At 41.4% G+C, this 19,619-nt stretch overlaps 3 protein-coding genes across 4 annotated transcripts; all 3 read left to right on the forward strand.

Moving 5' to 3' along the window:
- The first annotated feature begins 6,809 nt into the window (after window positions 1-6,809).
- LOC102713402 (cytochrome P450 89A2-like) lies at window positions 6,810-8,273 on the forward strand. Its single transcript, XM_015841564.1, has 3 exons — window positions 6,810-7,401; window positions 7,498-7,664; window positions 8,220-8,273. The coding sequence occupies exons 1-3, from the start codon at window positions 6,810-6,812 to the stop codon at window positions 8,271-8,273; spliced, it is 813 nt and encodes a 270-aa protein (XP_015697050.1).
- A 743-nt stretch (window positions 8,274-9,016) lies between these two features.
- LOC102723085 (probable serine protease EDA2) lies at window positions 9,017-13,911 on the forward strand. Its single transcript, XM_006661883.2, has 14 exons — window positions 9,017-9,316; window positions 9,969-10,094; window positions 10,261-10,416; window positions 10,496-10,678; window positions 10,775-10,891; window positions 11,380-11,433; window positions 11,512-11,583; window positions 11,786-11,897; window positions 12,021-12,117; window positions 12,241-12,335; window positions 12,845-12,919; window positions 13,057-13,140; window positions 13,298-13,396; window positions 13,530-13,911. The coding sequence occupies exons 1-14, from the start codon at window positions 9,125-9,127 to the stop codon at window positions 13,580-13,582; spliced, it is 1,515 nt and encodes a 504-aa protein (XP_006661946.2). The 5' UTR covers window positions 9,017-9,124; the 3' UTR covers window positions 13,583-13,911.
- A 641-nt stretch (window positions 13,912-14,552) lies between these two features.
- LOC102699536 (pentatricopeptide repeat-containing protein At4g31850, chloroplastic) lies at window positions 14,553-18,371 on the forward strand. Of its 2 annotated transcripts, none has more exons than XM_006661884.3 (2): window positions 14,553-14,627; window positions 14,751-18,371. In XM_006661884.3, exon 2 carries the CDS (start codon window positions 14,816-14,818, stop codon window positions 18,089-18,091), a length of 3,276 nt encoding a protein of 1,091 aa, XP_006661947.1. In that variant the 5' UTR covers window positions 14,553-14,627; window positions 14,751-14,815; the 3' UTR covers window positions 18,092-18,371. The 2 variants fall into 2 exon arrangements, with proteins under 2 accessions (XP_006661947.1, XP_040384116.1); XM_040528182.1 differs by having other exon boundaries at window positions 14,558-14,627; window positions 14,724-18,371.
- The last annotated feature ends 1,248 nt before the right edge of the window (window positions 18,372-19,619 follow it).

Raw genomic sequence — 19,619 nt, forward strand, 5'->3', positions numbered from 1 at the left:
AGGCTAGGCCATTAATAATTTCGGGTAATTTATTGCCAGTCTGTTTCAAGTCCAATTGATACTCCAATCGACTTTTATGTTAGAGACGTCGGTTACTTGTAGTCACGTACTCTCTCGGTTCTATAATATAAATCTATTCGTGCAATATAAGTACAACCAGCTAATAACTTCAAAAATTAAAACATCATCTATCATGTAATAGCGTATCGATATAAAAGCTAGACACGTATACGTCCTACACAATTAATCCATGCCCTACACATCTCTCTCACGAGACCGTGTGCGGCTAGCTGCAAATCTAGAGTCCGCTTAGCTTTGTTATCGTACTCGCTCTAAGACACAACCACCGCTAACGCAAAGAACAAGAAAAAAGTTATAACTAACCTCTCGTTTAGATTACCTAGGTGCATGTATGCATACATGTAACGTGGTTGGTTGTTTTAATAATGAAAATATGCTAGTTATATATTATGTGATAAAGAAAAAAATAGCTTATTACGGAATGAAGGGAGTATATCACTATTCCACGTTAATTTTTTCTGTAAATATAAAAAAACATAGTTTTTATTAAAATTTATTTAATAATATAATAAATCATAGCAAGCTATATAATAATATTTTTTAAAACAAGACAAATAGTCTGTCCAACAATCAACAAACAATCATCCGTGTCAATTAAGGGCCCCTTTGAATCATAAAAATAAAAAAACGGAGAAATAGAAAAAGTATAGAATTTTGACAGGAATGTAGATGTAAAACAAAGGATTGCAAAACACAGGAAAAACGTAGAAATAACTGTTTGATTAGACCACGGAAAAAACATAGGAATTTAAGGAGAGAGGTAGACTTAAAGGATTTTTTTTCCATGAGTTTCAACCTCTTGTTAAATTTCCTCCAAAACTGGTATATGAAGATGCATTCCATAGGAATTTCATAGGATTTCATAAAATTCATTCATTTGATTTTGTAAGAAAAATTTCTATAGAAACAAAATCGTCTAAAATTTCAATGAAATTTATTTGAATCAAATGGGTTAAAGAAAACCGATGAAGTACTGGATACGTCGTACGTACTGTAGTAGTTATGTCGGTATTGAGATTTGCGATATTGATTTGCCACCCCCTACACCCCATGTGCTAGTATCCAATAGAATAATGCTATCATGATACGCATGGTTTGTTTCCACAAAAGAGGTAGCGTGATGCGATGCGGCCACTTGATCATAGCTTGGAATTAGGTGGGGTTTGTTCGTAGAGACTAAACTTTAGTCCTGGCTGTATTGGATGAATTTAGAGTATTAAACATTGACTACTTATAAAACTAATTTCTTAATTTTAGACTAATTCATAAAGCGAATCTGTTGAGACTAATTAATTCATAATTAGTGCATGTTTACTCTAGCAGTTATGGATTAATTAGGCTCAATAGATTCGTCTCACGAATTAGTCTAAAATTATGGATGAGTTTTACTAATAGTTTACGTTTAATATTTATAATAAATATATAAACATGTATCCGATACGGCACTGACAAAAAAAAATATTAGTCCCAAGCAAACCCCTTAGAAATAATAATCTTTTCTGTTGGCGTTCCCGAGACAAGTGGAGGCTGCGGAATATTCCAACCCCATATTTTTTCCTGCTCACGGTTATAAGCTAAAATTTAATTTTTTAATCTTAAATTTAGTAGACTCTAGGGTTTTTCATTGTATTTTATTTTTTAATCATGGGTTTTAAATTACTAAAAACACATACAAAAAATATTTATGAATATATTGTTTGATTACGTCAAAAAAGTGTTCACCGTATGTCCATTAACTTAAAAACGAGTCTATTTTTCGTCCCTTAAATCAATAATATAAATGTATACGGCTAAACTCGTATAACCGTTCAGAAAAGGGTCACTCGGTATTTTTACTCAATTTTTCACTAGTTTTTGCTGATATGCGTCCGGTGAAACCCACGTGTTAGTTTTTTTTTTCTCTCTCGTTCTCTCCATCCCTCTCATCTTCCTCTCTCCTCTCGTCAGAGAAATTCTTCGTCGCCGCCGCAAGGTAGCTGTACCGGAACCGCCTCGTCGATGCCGCCACCGACGAGCTCTCCAACACATCCATGTTGCTGGAAGCCGTGTTTTGGTTTCACGTACAGGGAGTCAAATCAGGAAAAACCAACAGCAGATGCTCCCTCCCCTCCTGTTGCGAGACCGGTGAATGCTCATGCAACAGACTTTAGATGCCATCGGCTGCAGCCAGAGCTTAATGTGGCCTCACTTTAATCTCCGTGACAGAGAAGGGCGCCGCACCGTGCTGCTCCTCCTCGCCGCGTTGCTCCCCGTCGGCGCGCTCTGCGCCATCCCGGACCTCGTCGCCACCAGCGTCCTCCTCCCGGCGCGCGTCTACCTCCGGAGCAAGGGCGGGCCGCCGCGAGCCCTGCCTCGACCGTCGCGGCCGTGAGCCACCTGGGCGGGCCGTTGCCGTCCCCGCCCCGCCCCGCTCCGCCGCAAGCCGTCGCCGCCGTCTCTAGCCTGCGGCTGTGTGCGCCAGGGCCGAGAAGAGAGAAAGACAAGAGAGATAGAGCATGGGAGTGAAAAAGAAAATAAGGGAGGAGAAAAAAAAAGTAAAATAATCTGACACGTGGAATCCACCAAACGTCATATCGGTAAAACAGTTAAAACATAAGTTAAAACTATTGATTGATTTTTTTAAACAGATTATATAAATTTAGAAGTATATATATCTGGTATTTCGGTTAAAACATGAAAAACAAACACGACTTTAAGCCTAAGAACCTAAGGGGACTTTTTTCCATTTTCCGTAGAAATGCTGGACCCCTCGCCAAAACCGAGTCTGAAACTCACGGGCTACGGCCCACGCTGATGACTGTATTCGGGGGCCCACCACATGACGAGCCCCGGAAGATCTCGTGCACAAATTCACAGCATACGAAGGATTGGCACGTTAACTATCGGTTCCCCCTTTCCCACTTGTTTTGGGTGCTACAATTGTGTATGAGATATGGCTTTTACAGTAATTGTAATTGAATCATGGGATTGTCTTAGAACATGTTTAGTTCACAAATTTTATTTCTAAAAACATCACATCGAATCTTTAGATATCTAAATAAAACATTAAATATAGATAAAATAAAAAACTAATTGCATAATTATAGGAGAAATCGTGAGATGGATCTTTTGAGTCTAATTAGTTCATAATTAACCATAAGTGCTATAGTAAATAACATGTGCTAATGATGACTTAATTAGGCTCAAAAGATTCGTCTCACGGTTCCAGATGAGTTGCGAAATTCGTTTTTTTATTCGTATCTAAAACCTCTTCCGACATTCAGTCAAACGTCTGATGTGACATTTCTTCCAAAAAATTTTAGCATCTAAACAGAGCCTTAATTAAAAAAAACCTTTCAAAATGAAAAATCTCTCAAAAATATTCAGATGTAAGTATAGTGCAGGAGCAGTGTAATCACGTTGTAACTCACATGTCACTCTAAAATATCATGCTCTTCTTATTTCAGCTTAGACTTGTTGTCTTAAGTTTTTAAGCTGACATTTCGGCTTATATGATTTATAAGTTGGTGACTTAAAATCTTCAACTTTAATATTAAAGTGCTAACTTTACTTCGAATAAGCTTAAAAAAAGCTTTCCGGGCATAGCTTTTAACTTAGCACTTTATAGGCTTATAAATTTAAAAATCCAAATGAACAGCTGCATGTTTGCTTAGGATTATGTCTATTAAATTAGCCTACTTACCATAACCTTGACAATTAAATTAAAAAGGTGAAAAAATCCATGTCAGTTACTCTAACAGGAGGGAGGGTATATGATATATCTGGCTAGACAGCGAAGGACTTGGAGATGTTGCACAGTTGCGTTTATTATCTGGATTGGCATACGATATGTTATGATTTTATAAAAGATCCAGTGAAATGTCGTGCCATCACTTATAAATTTTGCTACTTTATTTACTATATGAAATTAAATATTAATGGTATAATATAGATTTAAGGATATGTAGGAACACGCGGGGGTCTTACGGGTGGTTTGTAAATAATTGTGCAGTTTTTAGATGACAAAGCGATTTTTTTACAATATTATATTTTCGCAACTTGGATTTAACGTGCAAGCTTACTAGTTAATTAAAATGTCAGAGAAAATACATCTAATTTAAGCTATATCTTATAAATACACATGTAATCAATAGGCATGTGAAGAGTGAATCTATTAGCGGCATAGGGTGGATAACAAATTGCATACTTCATAAATACTCCTTCCGTCTCTAAATGTTCGATGTCGTCGATTTTTTATACATGTTTGATCATTAGTCTTATTTATTTTTTTTATAAAATATTTAAAGTTATATATGCATAAAAATATATTTAACAGTAAATAAAATAATATAAAACAATTAGTAATTATGTAAATCTTTTAAATAAAACAAATAGTCAAACGTGTATAAAAAGGCAACGGGACGGAGGCGACAGTTGTTGGGCCAAAAGTATAATAGGTGGCTTCCTTAATAATGGCCAGCTACACCTAGCGTGGCCAGAAAAATACTCCTACTGACCATCGAGGCATCGAGACCGAGTCCAACGTCACCGAGCTGACTCGAAGTTGCAGTTTTTTCATCCTATCAATTTCTTTGGTGGGCCATTTCGCTTATATTTATATTTATAAATTTAAATTTAAATTTTAAATTTAAATTTAGAATTAATTTTATGTTTTTTTAATAAGATTTATTTTTTATTCTTGGTTTTTATATCATAAAAATACATATATAAATGCTTGTTTATAAATTATTTTTTTATAAATATACCGTTTGGCTTTTACGTGAAAAGAACAAACCATCACCCCCTTGGTTTCAAGAAAAAAAAATTCTTTCTATGAAACTAAGTTGGTTTGTATTTTGTGAAGACCGAACTCTTATAAAACCGAAAAAACCAACCTGATAAAACCGAGGAAACAGAACACCCACCCCTAGCCACACCTAGTGTTTGTTCTTCCTCAGATCAAACAAGTTGTACAAAATGGAGAACGGAATCAATGGCCAATTGTTAATAACAGATGGAGACTGATTCGACCACACTACTGCAAGTTAAACAATTAATATCCGAGTAACTAGGGCCAAGGAATGATACAATATACATAGACAAGAATTCAATTATTGTTTCAGAAACTAAAATGTCAACTAAAGTTTTGGAGCGACGACAATTAATCATCGGTTAGAAAAATACCAACCCACGAGAATCGGAACTAAATTTCTGTTTATTACAAGTTTTTGGCATGCCATTGAAAGAATAACCGATGAAACGCAATTTGTTTTTCCCAACCTCTCGATCTTATAACAAAAGAATCCATGTGGATGATTAACAACAAGTCAATGAGTAATAAAATTTTGCTCTTACAGATAGGTTTCGATTAATGTCATTGCTAGGGCGATGATTAATTAGTTGGCAACCGGGGGACAAGTAGCCTAAGAAAAGACTGTCTTGGTCAATTTTTCTTTATTACAGCTAATAATTTCATATGCACACAAAAATATATCACGTGTCCACCGGGCATCCGGTTTTAAATATAATACAGCAGGCTCGTATTTGCTATTAATTTATTCCTTTTAGTGATAAAGGTATGCTCCATACGTTTCAAAATATATGATATATTTTATTTCGTTGGAATAAATGGTTGATAAAAAATTACTCTACTAGTATACGATTTTTATGATGCAAATTTAGTATTATTAAATATGTATTTGAAGGTACTCTCTTATGATTATTTTTATGATACACAAATAATATATTATTAAAATAGTCTTTAGTTAAATCTTTAGCTTAATGAAACAAAACACGTTACATATTTTAATATGGATGGACTATTTAGATTTGTTTATAGAATATGTGTGCACATGGGTGGGGCTAGGGCCAACATGGGCAATGCCCCCAACATGTTTGCTTATTTGCTATATACCGCTGATTGTTTACAAATAAAAAATAATTTATGAATTAATAAAACTTTCATATGCATGTTCTTATTGATCTAAAACGCTAAGATGAAAAAATAAACTATAATAAAAAATCTTAAAATATACTCTAAATTTAAGGTTAAAAGTTTAAATTTTGACTGTAATCTTATAAAAAACAAAAAGATGGGTTGCACCATGCTAATGATCCTCCCTATAAATTAGTTCAAGTTCACTCACCGTACGTGTGTTCTACATGTATACGAGCTGACGAGAGTACGGCCATGGAGGTGGGCAGCTTGCTACCTGACGTCGCTTCACTCTTCGTTCTTTCCATGGCGACCTTGCTGATCGCAGCAATTTCCACCGTCAGGCGGTGGCATGAAAGTAAGTGGCCGTGGAAGACGGCGGCGATTAGCGGCCGGGAAGCCGTCCTCCGCCTCCTCGGCGTCCGCCTGGGCGACGTACCGACGACCGTCATCAGGGACGGCGCTGTCGCGGTGGAAGCGCTCGTCCGCCGCGCCGGCGCGTTCTCCGACCGCCCCGCCGGTGGCGGCGCCACCTCCATCGTCTCCGGCGGCCGCCTGCACAACATCAACACCGTGCCGTACGGCCCGCTCTGGGTCGCGCTCCGCCGCAACCTCACCTCGGAGGCGTTCCACCCGGTCCGCGCCGCGCCGCGCGCGGGCGCTGGCGGCCCTCGTGGAGGACGTCTCCGCGTCCGCGGCGCGCCCCGGCGCCGGTGGCGTGGTGCCCGTCCGCGACTGCCTGTACGCCGCGCTGTTCGCGCTCAACGTGGCCACGTGCTTCGGCGACGGCGTGGACGGCGACCTCGTCGGGGCCATGCGCGCCGCGCAGCAGGAGTTCCTCCGCTTCCTCCCCAGCGCCCGCGTCTTCTCCACCTTCCAGACGGTGGCGAGGCTGGTGTACCGGGACCGATGGAGGCAGCTGCTCCGCCACCGCCGGAGGCAAGAAGAGATGTATCTCCCACTGATCAGAGCGCGCAAGGAGCAGCGCCGCACTCGCGACACGACAGCGACGACGACGTACGTGGACACCCTCCTAGACCTCAAGGTCCCGGCAGACGGCGACCGGCGGCGGAACCTCACCGACGGCGAGATGGTGGGCCTCGTGTCGGAGTACCTTGGCGCAGCCACGGAGATGGTGGTCGCCCAGCTGGAGTGGACGCTGGCGAACCTAACACGGCAGCCGGACATCCAAACCCGGTTGCGCAGCGAGGTCGAGGCGGCCGCCGGCGGCGAGCCGTGCGCGTACCTGAGAGCAGTAGTGATGGAGTCTCTCCGGCGGCACCCGCCGGTGTCGTCCGTGCAGCGGCACATGGCGTGCGACGTGACGCTCGGTACCACGCGCGTCGCGCGGGGCAACGTGGTCAGCTTCGCCATAGAAGAAATCGGCAGAGACAACAAGGTCGACCATGCAAACACCGCCATTGACGTGCCACATTTCATATAAATCTTACACTCGCACACACTAATAGTTCCCTCGTCAACTCCATTGACAGGCGTGGGCATGGCCGGAGGAGTTCTCGCCGGAGAGGTTCATGGCCGGAGGGGAAGGGGAAGGGGTGCGGCTGGCCGTCGGCAGCAAGCAGGAGAAGGCAGCGAAGGTGAAGATGATGCCGTTCGGCGCCGGGCGGAGGACGTGCCCGGGGATGGGCTACGCCATGCTGCACCTGGAGTACTTCCTCGCGAACCTGGTCGCGGCCTTCGAATGGCGCCGCGTCCCCGGGAGGGAGGAGGAGGAGGCGGTGGATCTCACGGCGGACTACGGCTTCATCACCACCATGCGGCACCCTCTCCGTGCACTGGTTGTGCCACGGACGGCGATGGTGGCGCCGGCGCCGGCGGTGGCGTTGTGATCAGTGATTCAGTGTCGCACTGTCGCAGCAAAATTCAGTCATTTTTATACAAAGAAGGTTACATGCATTTACACTGTAAAGTTTAATGCTTAAAATATTTGACTTTTTTACTTGCAATGTTTGATCATTTGTCTTGTTCAAAAAATTATGAAAATATAATTTATTTTGCTTGTGACTTACTTTATTATCAAAAAAAAAACTTTAAGCACAACTTATCATTTTTTATATTTATACAATCTTTTTTAATAAGACAAATGATTAAACGTTGCAGCCAAAAAGCAAGCATCATACGTTATGAAACGGAGGTAGTAGTAATTTTTCTAGTAAGCAATAATGCACTATAAGAGAATTGTGGTTAAAAAAAATGATTACAGCTCAAGGAAAATGCAAGACAGAAAAGTATGAATAACCATTGGCAAGCAATGTGAGCGCAGCACTGAAGGATGCCGAAAAATTTCGTCTGAAATCGCTCGAGAAATGTGGAGACAGTTCTACAGTAAAACCGAAAAATAAATATTGTTTCAAATGGGACCTAGCTGTTCTTTTGGTCGACGAAAGATTAATGATAATTAATTTTTAGTAGTTACTTAACAGTATAAAGATAAAATCAAAACATATTCTACAAAGGTAAAATGATAAACTTCTATATAGAATTTTTTAAAAATATATCGCTTAGCCATTCGAGAAGCGTGCATATAAAAACTAGAGAATAATAGGATTCAAAAGAACAGAGCATCTACAAGAGTCGTTTAAAATTGATTTCTAAAAATAAATTTTAGGAATTAAGCTATTCTCAATATTTATGAATGTTTAAAACATATTCCAAATTTAGGGCAAAAATATGTGTTCCTAATACATGTTATTCAGTTTTGAAGGAGGGTATAATTTTTATGTCCAATATTTTTTATAACCAATACAAGATTATGAAAAGTGAAATATTAGTATTCTTCTCAAGATGCTCTAATAAAGCAATGGAATATCCTCACACACACACACACTCTCAGTAAAAAAAACGATCGAATAACTGTATTGGGCTCCCCGCAATCCCCGCCCAAGCGGCACCATACGGGCTCTACGTACGCAGTATTCTAGACCGTATACCGTATCGTCGTCGTCACGCCAGGAAAATCCCGTACACAAATCCGTTGAATACGATCTGCACGTTAACTGCTTTCCACTTCTGACCAAGAGAGATTTGCTTTGCTTTGCTTGCGCCGGAAACGCATCCTCCCCTCCGCCGCCGCAGCCGTCGCAGCGAGACGAAGCGGAAGCGCCGGAGATGGCGTCCCGCGCCGTCGCCGTCGTGGCCCTGCTCCTGCTCCTTGCTCGCGGGGCGGAGCCGATCGGGCTGTGGCTGCCGCCGCCCTCCGGCGGCGGCAGCGTCGGCGGGCGCCTCGGCGCCGGCCCCGGCAGGTACCTGACGCAGGAGGAGCGGTGGATGGACCAGACCCTCGACCACTTCAACCCCACCGTTGAGTCCGGTCTCCCACGCCTCTCTCTCTTTCCATTTCTCCCTCGAATTTGCAAGGGGTTGGGGGAATGGCCGGTGGATTTGTGTCGAGCCCTCACTCTGCAGCAGTTTGGGCTCTGCCTGCTCTTGTGTGATAGCATAGCGAATTACTTAACCTGCTCGCCACATCCGCAGTGGCACGTTATTTTGAAGCTGGACGATTTATGGAGCTTGAAATTGCTAGGTTTTTCTAGGTTGTTTAGTAGATTTTACGTGATCTGCCCCATATCGCCGTGCCCGTGCTGATGTTCATGGTCCACACACACAATGTTCATACCTCATATCGGCTGTCTGTTGATGTCTCTAAATGCATGTGAAGGCAGTGTGGGGAACCATATGTGGATCCCTTACGAAATTGGTACCCCCTGTATACATGTTATGCGTCACTATGAAATTTATGAGCCTGCCAGACCTGCTACTTACTTGCAATAAACTTGAACTTGGACTTCAATGTTGTCCGGTGTGAAAATGCGCGGCATTTAACTATTTGCCACTGGTGACTCAAGTGGTGTCAAACATGATGTTGTATGGCATAATGTTGATAAATTGTGCCATCATTTTTCGATTCTTCCTTTTTGCATTTTATTGAAGCGGTATTTTGTTTACTATGCAGGACCATCGGCAATTCAAGCAGCGTTACTATGAATTCCTTGATTACTACCGAGTTCCAAAAGGGCCAATTTTCTTGTATATCTGTGGAGAATCTTCGTGCAATGGGATCCCTAACAGCTACTTAGCTGTGAGTATGACCGAGTATATATCTGTACAATTTCCTACTGAAGCAATTAGATGTTATTTGTTACACACTCTAGGTGTGATCTATAATTCTATTTTCAAGCATTAGGCTGTATACAATAACTTCAGCTGTTTTGACGGCATACATGTGGGATGGTTTGTGTATGTAGGTCATGGCAAAGAAGTTTGGTGCGGCGGTGGTCTCCCCTGAGCATCGATACTATGGAAAGAGTTCCCCTTTCGAGAGTTTGACAACAGAAAATCTAAGGTTCTTGTCATCAAAGCAGGCCTTGTTTGATCTGGCTGTTTTCCGCCAATATTATCAGGTGTGCATGGGGCCGTTTGTACTTTCAATATCCAAATGAGTGTACCTCCTGTTCTGAGTTTGACTTCTCTTGTTTGAAGGAAACTTTGAATACTAAGTATAATCGCTCAGGAGCAGACAGTTCTTGGTTTGTTTTCGGAGGGTCGTACGCTGGAGCACTTAGTGCTTGGTTCAGATTGAAGTTCCCTCACCTGACATGTGGAAGTCTTGCAAGTTCAGGAGTTGTTCTTTCTGTTTACAACTTTACTGACTTTGACAAACAGGTTAGTACCAGTGCAGATCCTTTCTCATGTAATAAAGATGTCACACTTCGGCTTGCATCTAAAGTTGTACCTTTCTGTATGATCACACCTCTGGAGATTGGTGAGTCAGCTGGCCCTGAATGCAAAGCAGCACTGCAAGAGACAACAAAACTTGTTGATGGACAACTTCAGTCTGGTCGCAACTCAGTCAAACAGCTGTTTGGAGCATCATCGGTAATCATCTCCGTGACATGGAACTGTATTTTTTTTTGCTTTGACAACTTATTGGTTGCATCTTTTGTTCCTGGCTTCAGTATGACAAAATCTGAAAGAACAAAATTGTATAAACATGTCCAACTTACTTTAATGGTCATGCAATAGTGGTGCTAAAAAAATGGCTTCTCAAATTCTTACAATACTTCCCTGACTTTACAGTCTAAAACTTGTCTGGAAATCATGTGACTCTGCACAGTTTTGATATGACTGACATTATTATACTAAAGTAGGAAAGTAGGAATCTGTTTGTCAAAATATATTATGGAGCATTCAAATTTAGGACTGTGTTTTTGTTACCTATGAATATTCCTCTCCTTGTGGTAGATGGAAACACGATTAAACTGCTGTTGGTCTGTCAATCTTGTGACTGAGATTAATATAACAGTAGTGCATGGTATAAAAATGCTATAACAGCATATTTACCAATTTCTTTTGGATACTTGCAGTTAGAAAATGATGGTGACTTCCTCTTTTTACTGGCAGATGCAGCAGCTATCGCGGTATTCTCATTGTACATTTATCTTGACTTTATCATCTATTGGATGCAAATGTTGTGTTAAAATTTGTACCATGTGCAGTTCCAATATGGTAATCCTGATGCTGTGTGCTCCCCACTAGTCGAAGCAAAGAAGAATGGTACAGATTTGGTGGTATGTACTACCTCCATCTGGAAGCACGATGAATATTCTTGTTAGTAATTAGGACCTGAGTTAGGATAAAGCTGCCAGTAATTCCTGATTTGTGTTTGTGTCATTATTGAACATGTGACAATTCCTTGTCAACCTTTACTCTTATTTTTAGTTGTGCTCCTGTACATTTTGCTAATCTTGCTTGCTCTACACTGCTGTGCAGGAAACATTTGCTCATTATGTGAAAGATTATTACATAGGAGCATTTGGAGCATCAATTGCATCATATGATCAAGAATATTTGAAGAACACAACTCCAACTCCTGCTGAATCCTGTAAATGCAAACCCTTACGTTCTATATTTGCAAAAGTCATGCTTTCAGAAGTTGAAAGTAGCACTTAATGTCAGTCACCCTTTCTTGATGTTACCCATGCATTTAACTATTGATTTTGTTTAGCATATAGGTTATGGTGGTACCAAGTTTGCAGTGAAGTTGCGTATTTCCAAGTGGCTCCAAAAAATGACAGTGTCCGTTCTGCAAAGATTGACACAAGGTTACTTGAAAAAAAAAAACTGAAAACTATCTTAGCTTGGATCCGCCATCTATGATCCTATCTTTTTTAGATGTGACTATGCTTCTAGACACTGTATTTATTTGTATCTTTTTTTCTTTCTAGGTACCATTTGGACTTGTGCAAAAATGTTTTTGGGGAAGGAGTTTATCCTGATGTTTTCATGACAAACTTATACTATGGAGGCACAAGAATTGCAGGTATACCTTTTTTTTAAAAAATAATTAGCTTCATCATGTTACATTTTATGATTCTTCAAATATGGTCCTTTTTGGCTATCTAATTCCAAAATATGCACGCAATTCCTGCAGCAAGCTGCAAACCTCTGTAATTTTGCTTTCCTTAACCTCTGAAGTTTCTCTAAAAGGGAAAACTATACAATACAATAATAATTGACATGTGCATCCTGTTAATCACAAGGTTCTATATGTCCATATTGATGGATCCTATTGTGTGGTTTAAAGTGATTGAGCTGCACTAGTAATGCAAGTGGGTGAGGTCATTATCATTGACCTTGTATCTGCAGTGAAGTATCCCTTCTCACAACCAAGGAAATTCCATATCTTATAAACATATATCGTGATTTTTGAATGGATATTTGGTTAACCAAAAAGATGTATAATGGTTTAGTGTGACATCCAAAGCATGTAATCAGTATTCCGCATGCCAGTAATTCCTGTATTTTTTAATTAATATATCACATTTGTAGGTTCAAAAATTATTTTTGCAAATGGCTCCCAAGACCCATGGCGCCACGCTTCTAAGCAGAAATCATCAAAAGAATGTGAGCATCTAAATTCCTGGCCATTTCTATGTTTCAATAGCACTCTCTTATCCAATATACGAGGCACAGTTGAAGAGTTAGTATGCATTTTTTCGATGTTATAATATGCTTATAAATTTCTTTTGCAATGTCTGCAGTGCCATCATACTTAATTGAGTGCAGCAATTGCGGACATTGCAGTGATCTATCTGGATGCCCTCAAGCTCCGTCACATATTGAAGGTACACCAGTTACACATATTGAGGACAGTAGCACAGGCAAAATGCAATTTTCCTTATAACTGTAGATTATAACCTTTACTTTCTTTGCCTCGTCTAGGATTAGTATCAAGTCTCTAGTTTTTTGAGTTGACAATTGTTTGTATTTTGCGGTTGCCAGGTGATTCATCCAATTGTTCATCTCCAGAGGCTGTGAACAAAGTACGAAAGCAGATTGTCGATCACATTGACTTGTGGTTGTCAGAATGCCAAGACCAAGGTTAGTATGGCTGTCCAACCATTGTGCCATTTAGTGATTGTGATTTTTTTTCTAATTAATGCCTCCAAACACATTTGCGATTCACTTCAAATTCAATTTCGGTGAACGATATTGTTCCTCCACGTAATCTCAGGACACGACAATGAGCCATTGCTGGGCAGTAGATGGAATTTAGCTACTTTCTGATTAGCTGCTCGAGCGACCAACCGCATGTTTAAAGGTCAGGAATCCAGGGCAAAGGAGCTGTCATTTAGAGCACTAGTACAGAATTCACTCAAATAATACAGACAGTTGAGTGTTCCATACATTTTCACGGTCTCAAGCATCATCCTTAGGACCTCTGCAACAATTGATCAGACATTGCTACGCGATGACCTCTGCCAAATTGTCATTTGCCAATAACCTTACAGGTTGCTCTCAGGCTTCCCATTCTGCAGTAGAGTGCCCTGATGTGTAAAATGTTACTGAATCATGTACAAGAATACAAGGTAAACTTGTTTATACGAGACTGAGATCGTTGGCCGCATCCTTAGTATTTGCGATTTGGAATGCAATTCAAGTAAACAAAGTATACAGCGTTCTATGTAGCAGCTGTATAAGTACTTGCTTGATTATCAAGTATGCTGTACTGGCAGTGACGATAAACATTATGTTAGTAATATTACCATCACTATACGTAGATATGTAGGAGATAAGACTTATATATATCAGTGACTGTAACGTTAGCGGCAGAGCTATTTGTATCGACGGGGGTTTCATAACAAAATATTAGTCAGAGTTTATCAATTTTTACCGTATATGTATTTCTTCCATCCAAATCCAATCATTCATATCAATCTAAATCTAGTTCAAAGCACTAAAAAAGAAATGAGAAGAAATGAGTGGCATCCATTCTATTTCGCTCGTGCTCTGTCCCTGATATTAACATAGGATCCAAGTTTGACCGCATCGTTGCCGCAAGACGCAGCCAGGGCCCATGGGCTCGCGAGGAAGGTGACGTCAGCGAACCAGGTTCTCTTGGGCTTTTATTGGGCCCGGCTCGAGGAGCGGACGAAACGGCCCACATAGCAGAGAGTCCCGCGTAAATTGGGCCCAATAAAAGAAGAAGAAAAAAATATCTCTCCGCGTGTCCAAAATGACAGTGCGCTGTGCGGCGCTACTCGAGGATCTTATCTACCCCTCTCTCCGGAGCCCGGAGCTTCCATTCCGGGCGCCACCGGTGAAGCCGGAGGTAGGGGGGGCACCGGCAATTCGCAACGCGCATGCGCTTCTGCACATTGCCTTCTGATGCTTCTTGGGATTTTGCCTTCTTTTTTTCTTTTTTCAGGTTCTGATGCTTCTTGGAATTGTTCAGGTGGTGGTGTCTGGTGGTTTTTGTTGCTCGCCGGAGTTAGCTGTCAGCAATAGCTGGCGGCGGGGATGATGGAGCTCTGCTGCTCCGGCGTCCTCGGGGGAACGGCCCCGTCGAGGACCCCGAAGGCTGGGGCCGCGGGGGTTTCTTCCCCCGCTGGCGCTGGGTTGCTGGCGTCTCGGCCCAAGAAGCGGCGGGTCGGCCGAGCTGGCTTCCGCCGGCTGGAGCCGCGCGCGCCGCCGCCGCCCTGCGACGAACGGAGGGCGGGGGCGGAGGACGTCATCCACATGCTCAGGTCGGCGGACGGCCCCGCGGAGGCTCTGGAGCTGTTCAAGTCGGTGGCGCGGCAGCCCAGGGTCGCCCACACGACCGCGTCGTGCAACTACATGCTCGAGCTTATGCGCGCCCATGGCCGGGTTGGGGACATGGCCCAGGTGTTCGACGTAATGCAGAGGCAGATCGTCAAGACAAACGTGGGCACCTTCGCGACCATCTTCAGAGGGCTTGGCGTGGAGGGGGGCCTCCAGAGTGCGCCGGTGGCCCTGCCGGTCATGAAAGATGCTGGGATTAGCTTGAATGCATACACGTACAATGGCTTGATTTATTTCCTTGTGAAGTCTGGGTTTGATAGGGAGGCATTGGAGGTTTACAAGGTGATGATGGCGGACCATATCGTGCCGAGTGTGAGAACATACTCTGTCCTGATGGTGGCGTTCGGGAAGAGGAGGGATGTAGAGACGGTTCTTTGGTTGTTGCATGAAATGGAGGCTCATGGCGTGAAGCCGAACGTGTATAGCTACACCATCTGTATTCGAGTTCTTGGACAGGCAAGAAGATTTGATGAAGCTTATCGGATACTTGGGAGAATGGAGAATGAGGGGTGTAAGCCGGATGTCATTACCCATACTGTGCTTATACAGGTTCTTTGTGATGCTGGTCGTATCAGTGATGCCAAGGATGTTTTTTGGAAGATGAAGAAGAGTGATCAAAAACCTGATCGAGTCACGTACATTACTCTTTTAGATAAGTTTGGTGACAATGGCGACTCGCAGTCAGTGATGGAATTCTGGAACGCAATGAAAGAAGATGGGTACAATGACAATGTTGTTGCTTATACAGCAGTTGTTGATGCATTGTGCCAAGTTGGGAGGGTCTTTGAAGCTTCAGAAATGTTTGATGAGATGAAACAAAAGGGTATATTGCCTGAGTTGTATTCATACAACTCACTAATATCGGGCTTTCTTAAAGCTGATAAATTTGGTGATGCTTTAGAGCTGTTTAAACACATGGATATTCATGGACCTAAGCCAAATGGCTACACGCATGTCCTTTTCATAAATTACTATGGAAAATCTGGTGAGTCTATAAAGGCAATACAGAGATATGAACTTATGAAGAGCAAAGGGATTGTTCCAGATGTTGTTGCTGGTAATGCTGTTTTGTTTGGTCTTGCCAAATCTGGTAGACTTGGCATGGCAAAAAGGGTCTTTCATGAATTAAAAGCTATGGGGGTTTCTCCAGATACTATCACCTACACTATGATGATCAAATGTTGCAGCAAGGCATCAAAAGTTGATGAAGCTGTGAAGATTTTCCATGATATGATTGAAAATAAGTGTGTTCCTGATGTTCTTGCAGTTAATTCTTTGATTGACACAGTCTACAAGGCAGGCAGAGGTGATGAAGCCTGGCAGATCTTTTATCAACTAAAAGAAATGAATCTAGAGCCAACAGATGGGACTTACAATACGCTTTTGGCAGGATTGGGAAGGGAAGGTAAAGTCAAGGAGGCAATGCATCTGCTTGAAGAAATGTACTGCAGTAGATATCCTCCTAATTTAATAACATACAATACAATTCTTGACTGCCTCTGCAAAAATGGGGCAGTTAATGATGCACTTGATATGCTATACAATATGACTATGAAAGGATGCAGACCTGACCTTTCGTCTTACAACACTGTCATATATGGCCTTGTCAAAGAAGAGAGATTTAATGAGGCATTCAGTATTTTTTGTCAGATGAAGAAGGTTATTATTCCAGATTATGCAACGCTGTGTACTATCCTCCCAAGTTTTGTGAAAATTGGACTAATGAAAGAAGCTCTGCATACTATCAAGGAATATGTTCTCCAACCTGGTTCCAAATCAGATAGGTCTTCATACCATTCGCTGATGGAAGGGATACTGAAAAAGGCTGGCATCGAAAAGTCAGTTGAGTTTGCTGAAATCATAGCATCGAGTGGTATTTCCTTGGATGATTTCTTTTTGTGCCCATTGATTAAGCATCTCTGTAAGCAGAAGAAAGCTCTTGAAGCACATGAACTTGTCAAAAAGTTCAAGAGCTTTGGAATTTCACTAAAAACTGGATCTTATAATTCTTTAATCCGTGGCCTTGTCGATGAGAACCTAATAGATATTGCTGAAGGCTTGTTCGCTGAAATGAAGGAGCTTGGATGTGGCCCAGATGAGTTTACTTACAACTTGATTCTTGATGCCATGGGAAAGTCAATGCAGATAGAGGAAATGCTAAAAGTTCAAGAAGAGATGCACCGCAAAGGATATGAATCAACATATGTTACTTATAACACGATCATTTCAGGTCTTGTAAAGTCAGGAAGGTTGGAGCAGGCTATTGATTTGTACTACAATCTGATGAGCGAAGGTTTCTCACCTACACCATGCACATATGGTCCTCTTCTTGATGGTCTGTTAAAAGCTGGAAGGATAGAAGATGCAGAAAATCTTTTCAATGAGATGCTGGAGTATGGATGCAAAGCCAATTGCACTATCTACAATATACTACTGAATGGACATCGAATAGCTGGTGATACAGAAAAAGTTTGTCAATTATTTCAGAATATGGTTGATCAAGGAATAAACCCAGATATAAAATCCTACACGATTATTATCGACACGCTCTGCAAGGCAGGACAGTTAAATGATGGTCTAACATATTTTAGGCAATTATCAGAGTTTGGTCTTGAACCTGATCTAATCACTTACAATTTGCTCATTGATGGTCTTGGAAAATCAAAAAGATTAGAGGAAGCAGATGCTCTATTCAATGAGATGCAGAAGAAGGGAATTGCCCCGAACCTGTACACTTATAATTCACTAATTCTCCACTTAGGAAAAGCAGGGAAGGGTGCTGAAGCTGGGAAAATGTATGAAGAACTACTGGCGAAAGGCTGGAAGCCTAACGTTTTCACATACAATGCTCTTATTAGAGGGTACAGTGTTTCTGGCAGTACTGATAGTGCCTATGCTGCCTATGGCCGGATGATTGTTGGCGGGTGCCTACCAAATTCAAGCACATACATGCAACTCCCAAATCAGTTGTAACTAACTAATTAGTCACTCAATGTTGTACTGCTTCTGTATAGTTTTGTCTATACATTATCTAAAAAAAAAAGTAGTTTTGTCTATAGAAGGAAAAGGATCAACTGTAGATATATGGCAGGGTTCTGCTGGTTCTTATTCTACACGAATTTCTTGTACTTGCCGGAAGAGAACTATTAAATACATAACTGACTTGAGAACTTGAACATCTGTTCAATTTAACTGACATTCTGAGGTTACAGTTGCTAACACTTAACAAGTCAATCCATTGTATGTGGAACAAGTACAGCTGATCTCTGTGCACATTGCCCATTTTTTTGTACTGGCAAGTCTCTTCGGTCAAATGTTGTGACATAGTTCTGTTTTACTGCTGGTATTTCCTCGAATTTAAGAAAAAAACATAGTACTAGATGTGATACATCTTATTACAATAAATCTGGACAGATGTATGTCTAGATTCATAGTACTATAATATGTCACATGCAGTAATAGGTTTGCTTTTTTGGATCGAAAAGGTTTATATTATTGATGTGTGTGCATCTTTAGGAAGTTAGGCTAGTGTCTTAGTTTAAGTGTTTCCGTGATTCACCTTTTTTCCAACCGAAAGTCTATGGCGCGCCGTTTCCTCTAGCCATGAAGACTTCCACATATATCTTTTTACTTATGTTTATACTTATAATATAAAATTTAAATTTTAAACATTAAGTTTAGAGTTGGTTTTGAGTTTTTTTTCACCAAATTTTACTTTTTAGTACTGGCTTTCAGATCACTAAGAATACGTTTATAAACGTTTTATTCACATATTATTTTTGTTTATAAATATATCATGAAAAACCCAAACAATCAACCTTAAACAAACCGTCTTTCTTACACGCTTCCTTCCCCGTGCACTCATTCGCCACCGGACGACCCCCATGCCCACATGGCCTCACCTCCGCTCCACACTGGTCCCCTTCGTGATGATCTCCGTCCGTCCTGCTCCCCTCCATCGGCTCGCGCTCTGGCTCGTGACTCCCCCGCACTCCATGTTGTCTCGTCACGCGGTGTCATTGATACCAGCTAATATCATCTTTTTTATAATTTATTTTATCGAACGGAATCCATCGTCCAGTCGGATTGTTTTCTTAAATAATATGACACGGCCAAATTAGCGGCTCCATACCATTCTGGAGACGAGTACCATACTAGCGTGATGTAAAAGTTTTAACTGAATTTGTGTACAGGATGGACTTTGGATGAGACTATGCGATCACCAGCTCTCTCCTACTCCAATCATATATACTTTTTTAACAGAAGAAGCGACTGCATCGTTCTTCTTGATTGAGATTGGAGAACAAGTGAACAACCCTGTTACCCTGGCCATGGCGATCGCCATGGATGGAGCTCTCTGAAGAAAGCGAGAGATTAGTTCCTTCTTTATACTTCAAATCGAGATACGATTTTTTTACGTACTTACTTACCGCCATCGACTAAGATGGTGCTACATGATTCACGAGTGTCAACGCAATTAAGGATATATTTGGTTGGCTGA

Source organism: Oryza brachyantha, chromosome 10 (assembly GCF_000231095.2).
Source record: "Oryza brachyantha chromosome 10, ObraRS2, whole genome shotgun sequence".
Taxonomy (NCBI): domain Eukaryota; kingdom Viridiplantae; phylum Streptophyta; class Magnoliopsida; order Poales; family Poaceae; genus Oryza; species Oryza brachyantha.

What these genes read in the sequence shown, in the direction of transcription:
- LOC102713402 (XM_015841564.1), top strand. Translation starts at nt 6,810, where the DNA reads ATGCGCGCCGCGCAGCAGGAGTTCCTCCGCTTCCTCCCCAGCGCCCGC. An exon ending in CAGAGACAACAAGGTCGACC is followed by an intron (nt 7,402 to 7,497) that starts ATGCAAACACCG and finishes CAGGCGTGGGCA; the next exon opens with TGGCCGGAGGAGTTCTCGCC. An exon ending in TACGCCATGCTGCACCTGGA is followed by an intron (nt 7,665 to 8,219) that starts GTACTTCCTCGC and finishes AAATGATTACAG; the next exon opens with CTCAAGGAAAATGCAAGACA.
- LOC102723085 (XM_006661883.2), top strand. Translation starts at nt 9,125, where the DNA reads ATGGCGTCCCGCGCCGTCGCCGTCGTGGCCCTGCTCCTGCTCCTTGCT. An exon ending in TCGACCACTTCAACCCCACC is followed by an intron (nt 9,317 to 9,968) that starts GTTGAGTCCGGT and finishes TTTACTATGCAG; the next exon opens with GACCATCGGCAATTCAAGCA. An exon ending in TCCAACTCCTGCTGAATCCT is followed by an intron (nt 11,898 to 12,020) that starts GTAAATGCAAAC and finishes GATTTTGTTTAG; the next exon opens with CATATAGGTTATGGTGGTAC.
- LOC102699536 (XM_006661884.3), top strand. Translation starts at nt 14,816, where the DNA reads ATGATGGAGCTCTGCTGCTCCGGCGTCCTCGGGGGAACGGCCCCGTCG.